This window comes from Lathyrus oleraceus, chromosome 3 (genome assembly GCF_024323335.1).
Source record: "Lathyrus oleraceus cultivar Zhongwan6 chromosome 3, CAAS_Psat_ZW6_1.0, whole genome shotgun sequence".
Classification (NCBI taxonomy): domain Eukaryota; kingdom Viridiplantae; phylum Streptophyta; class Magnoliopsida; order Fabales; family Fabaceae; genus Lathyrus; species Lathyrus oleraceus.
In genome coordinates, this window is record NC_066581.1 from 344,485,774 (window position 1) to 344,490,988 (window position 5,215).

Genomic DNA, 5,215 nt, shown 5'->3' on the forward strand with positions numbered 1-5,215 from the left:
CTTATGGCGCTCTGATTAAACGTAGAGGTTTTCACAACAATGTTTGAGCTTCACAACATTGTTTTGTCATAGAGGGTTTCTTGTGGATTAACTAATATCAAATTTTCATATTCATATTGAGCGTTGATAGTCATTAAATGGACGACAACTATTTATGTAAGGACAGTGAAGAAACACATTTATATTTTACCTCGGATATTACTAAAAATCAAGCTAAAATGTGTTTCTTTTTACATAAAAAATACAAAAAAATATGTTTCATCCCACGCGCCACATGTCTCTCGGGTTCTACAAAACACCGAAAGGGAAAAACTTTTTTTTAATTATAGTGTTTACACATAATATTAAAATAAAGGAAAAATACCCTTTTTGATCTTCTGGATTCAAACTTAAGCTATCTTGATTGCAAAATAAGATTGAACACCATTAAGCTACTTAACATTTCTTATTGTAATTTATAAACTGAAAATATATTTACATTTCCATACCTGAATATTTAGATTTTCTTCTTATCCATCTTATCAGAATATTCAATAGAGTTTCAATTTGATAACAAAATTATCAAGAACAAGGAGATTTTAATTTGAGAATAAAGTACTTTCAAAACTTTCACCATTCTTATTTCCTGTTTTGTTGATGTAGTCTTACTTTTTTCTCTTAATAGAAAGAATCCTAAATTATCATATATAATATGGATGTATATGAATATATATATCTCAATCTCAACAACATAAATATGAATCATCATTATAATATATATTTCTTGAAATATAATAATTAATATAACTAATGTGTATATTTCAATCTCAACAATAAAAATTCAAACAACCATAACAAACTCGTGTATAGTTTTATAAACCTAAATATAAAATAAAAATAAAAATAACCTAAAATAATGTAGCAAATATTATTATCATCATCACCCTTGGAAGAATCGATGATCAGTATTACCACCCTGTTGTTCTTTACCACCAATCATATTCATAGAAAAATTCTTGTCTCCTTCAATTTCCATATACTTATTAAGATAAACCTTAATATGTTCTGTATATTCTTCAAAACCAAGTGTAGTCATGGCCCAAACAAGATCATCAACGTTTATTGTTTTCCTCAAAGAAATCATCAGTAGTAGTTCTTTTCTCCCTGATGCTTGACCACGTAAACTCTCAAAGAAATCATCTGTTAAAAAACAATAAGATCTAGATCTAGAAATTCCCAAATCTGCAAATCTATATTTGGTTCAACTTCTTGGTCAAATAATTTTTGGATTTGGATTTGGATTTCGATTAGGATTGTACACATGACAAAAAGATTTTCAACCATGGTGTTTCAATTTATGGGTTTGTATGTTTGGATTTTTGGGTTTGTATTTTAGCAGAACGAGAAATTAAGAAATCATCTGTTAAAATAATAAGATCCAAATATGGAAATTCCCAAATCTGCAAATCTCTTTTTGGTTCAATTTCTTGGTCGAATAATTTTTGGGTTTTGATTTTGATTTCGATTAAGATTATACACATGACAAAAAGATTTTCAACCATGGGATTTCAATTTATGGGTTTGTATGTTTCGATTTCTGGGTTTGTATTTTAGTAGAACAAGAAATTAAGAAGGAAGTTATTGTTAAGTTTATTTTTATAAATGATTACGATTTCATTATATATTTAATTTGTATATTTAATAACAAAGAGATGAAGTGGCATAGTGGTATGGTATATTGCATAACAACCAATGTGTCCATGGTTTGAATTCGTGTGAAGGCAATATTTTGGAGTTTTTCTTGGAATTGTGATGAATTTAGTAACTTTGATAATGAGAATATACCATATCAGTGCCAGGTGTATGTCAAGTGATCATTTATTTTGACTAACAGAGCTAACAAATTGGCCTCTTTAAAAATTAAGGGACCAAAATGGACCCAAAGGTAAATTTAAAAGAACAAAAAGGGTATTTTTCCTAAAATAAATTATGTTAAAAAATTCAAATTTTGACAATAGATTCTTTGAGAATAACAATTTTTTTCAAATTTTTGATTAGTTATTTGTTCCTTGCAAGAGAAATGTTTTTTTTCTACACTTGCAATCCATTTGATAACACTGAAACACACCGCATATTTGGCTCGATTTGCACATGTTTTACTGTCGTTTTGATTTCATTTCTAGTATTATGTTGGTATTTTGTCTGGATTTCAGGTACTTAACCATGTGGGAGCCATACGCGAAGAAACGAGGTAAATCGGATGGAAAACGGAGAAAAATGCACATTTTGCACTCACATCGACCAACCTGGCGATCACCATGGAGCTAGTCATGATGTGACTGACGTGTCCCATGAACCAATGGCCACAAAGACCAAATCCCCGCGTTTTTTGAAGGTGGCATTCGTCATAGGGGGTATGGCGATCGCCATCCCCTATAGGAGCGAAACGGTCAAAGGGCTGAAGCATTCTTCCTCACTTTCCCCTTTTTTCTCTCACACGAATTTAGTCACATTGACTTGGTTTCGAGGGTTTTGTAACACTATAAATAGAGGTTGGATTTCACATTTTAGGGTATCCAAGCTTAATACAACTTAAGTCATATATTCATATTTTTGAGAGCTTTAATTCTTCACATCGGAGGATTATCGCATTGTGATTGTTATTGAGTTTGCATCACTTTATTTTGGAGAAATTTTAGTTTTATTCTACCAGCATTTACTTTCCCGTTTGAGTTTTCCTTCGATTTATTTCTATACCATATTCAAGATTCCGTTTGGAGCAGATTCTTATTATTATCAGCATTATTTATTTCTTTTGTCTATTTACTTTTTATCATCAGTATTAATTATTTCTTTTGCTCATTTACTTTACATGCTTGTTATTTTTATTTCCTTACTTTAAATTTGAAGTTCAGTTTATTTCACTGCACGTTCGTAATTTCAATTGAATCGCTTGTTATATTTAATTTGCAACCCCTCGCTTTATTGTTTACTATGACCATGTCCAGCTAATCTACTAGTGCTGGAATGTGAGAACTGTCGATTCCACGGTACTCGATCTGTTATTTCTTTAGGATTACTACCAGGGTTGTTTTGTTTTTTATCTCAATTTTTCAAAAAATTAAATTGGTCAGGTTATTATAAGAGTAAGACCGTAGATACGCTAGGTAAGATCGAAATTTGTCCGGTATCTAAGATAAAATTGTTAAGTTTTTTATTAATAAACACCGTGAAAGCACTTTGTTAATTAATTAGGAGAAGTTGATATTTCTAGAAAGTGATTTTAAAACTATTTTCGGATGCGTTGATAAGTTTAGAATCCGGTTATCCGAGCGAAAGCCGGGAACCCTTTAAAGTCAAATTTTCCAACCAAAATTACTTTTTTAACTACGCAACAAAATCTAATTTCTAAAAACGTTTTTCACTACATTAACGCAAAGCGCACCGGGCATGCGAGAATGGACAGTATAATTTAGAGAGTAAAACCCAGTCCCGAATACGCGAGAGCGGCGGTTCCTTTTTAATTTATTATTTTACAAGGTAGGAAACGTTGCCCCGTAAGTAGTTCTACTTAGGAATAATAAGAGTCTTGTTGATAGATGGGAGCCACATTCCGGTATTACATTTTTGAATTTATTCAAGTCTATGATTTTTACTTTGTTGTTCCTATTCCAAATCTTTTACGCTCGTCTTAGATAAAAACGGTAGCAATAGAAAATAATAGATTGGCCATTAGGTTTATGTCGGTTCAACGATCTTTTATATTACTCTGGTACACTCCGTATACTTGCGGAAAACACCTATCAAGTTTTTGGCACCGTTGTCGGGGGACCAATTACGTCAAATATTGAAACCCTGTTGTTACACCATCTTGATTAAGGCACCCTTTTTTCCGAGCAATGAGAAGGAATCGCGGTACCAAAACTTTAGAAGAACCAATAGCTGAACCAGAGAGGTACATACGTGCATGACTTTTGCTCCAAAGAATCAAAAGAGCAATGGAAGAAGATCAAAATTGTAGGCCACTCAAGGATTTTGCCTAACCCTCTAACGAAGAACCTCATTCAAGTATTGTTAACCCTGCAATCCCAGCTAGCAACTTTGAATTGAAGCCCACGTTATTACAAATCATACAACAAAATGAATTTGCTGGTCTCCCAATAGAGAACCTAAACCAGCACCTAAAAGTGTTCATTCAACTAGCTAACACACTAACAACCAATATAACTGCTCTTGAGGCTATACGTTTACGTTTATTCCCTTTTTCCCTTAGAGACACAACACGATCATGGTTAGACTCCCTCCCATCCAATTCAATAACCACTTGGAATAACCTGAAGAAATTATTCCTTGCTAGATACTTTCCACTAAGCAAGACCATTGTCCTGTGAAACCAAATTACCAGATTTACACAACAAGATGGTGAATCTCTTTTCAACGTTTGGGAGAGATACAAATAACTATTAAGATCTTGTCCATACCATGGATTAGAACAATGGTTTATCATTCATGCTTCTACAACAGACTTCTATACAACACAAAGATGACTATCGACGTTGCCGTTGGCGGTGCGTTAATGAACAAACCATACCCTGAGGCATGCACACTCATAGAAGACATGGCTCAAAACCATTACCAATGGGGTACTGAAAGAGCACAAGTAGAGAAGAAAGAAATGAAATGAGGTATATACGAAGTTAACGACCTAGACCATATGAATGCCAAGATGGATACCCTAACCCAAAAGGTCGAAAGCTTAGTCATAAACCCTACGGCTACCGTAGCTGCAATACAACCCGAATGCAAAATATGTGGTACCCTAGGACATATTACTGCCGAGTGCAGTCTTCTAGCTGAATCAATCCCAGATCAGGTCAATTATGCCCAAGGAAACCCTTATTCAAACACTTATAAACCTGGATGGAGGGATCATCCAAACTTCTCTTATAAGAACAATAAATCTACTTTTCCTCAAAACAATACACCTTAGAGATCACCAGGTTTCCAAGCCCAAAGACCGACTCAACCTGTACAAGCCACTCCTCCGAAATTAAACCTTAAAAAGATCATGGAAATTTTCATTTCAGCTCAGACCCAACAGAATAAAGAATTTATGAATCAAAACATTCACATCAATGGTTTGATTACACAACTAGGTAACAAAGTCGATTTTATGGTAACCCATAATAAGATGCTGGAAACCCAAATCTCCCAAGTAGCACAACAACAAGCTGCT

The 5,215-nt window shown here is 33.5% G+C and overlaps 1 protein-coding gene across 1 annotated transcript; it reads right to left on the minus strand.

The window, feature by feature from the left end:
- Positions 1-919: 919 nt before the first annotated feature.
- LOC127131210 (nuclear transcription factor Y subunit B-3-like) lies at positions 920-4,360 on the minus strand. Its single transcript, XM_051060143.1, has 2 exons — positions 4,225-4,360; positions 920-1,179 (listed from the first exon to the last, which is right to left on the minus strand). Exons 1-2 carry the CDS (start codon positions 4,358-4,360, stop codon positions 920-922), a joined length of 396 nt encoding a protein of 131 aa, XP_050916100.1.
- Between the last annotated feature and the right edge of the window lie 855 nt (positions 4,361-5,215).

Coding starts and splice junctions, on each gene's coding strand:
- LOC127131210 (XM_051060143.1), bottom strand. CDS start 4,360: ATGGTCTTGCTTAGTGGAAAGTATCTAGCAAGGAATAATTTCTTCAGG. Junction 1,180..4,224: donor AAAAGGGAATAAACGTAAAC/GTATAGCCTCAA, acceptor GTTTTTTAACAG/ATGATTTCTTTGAGAGTTTA.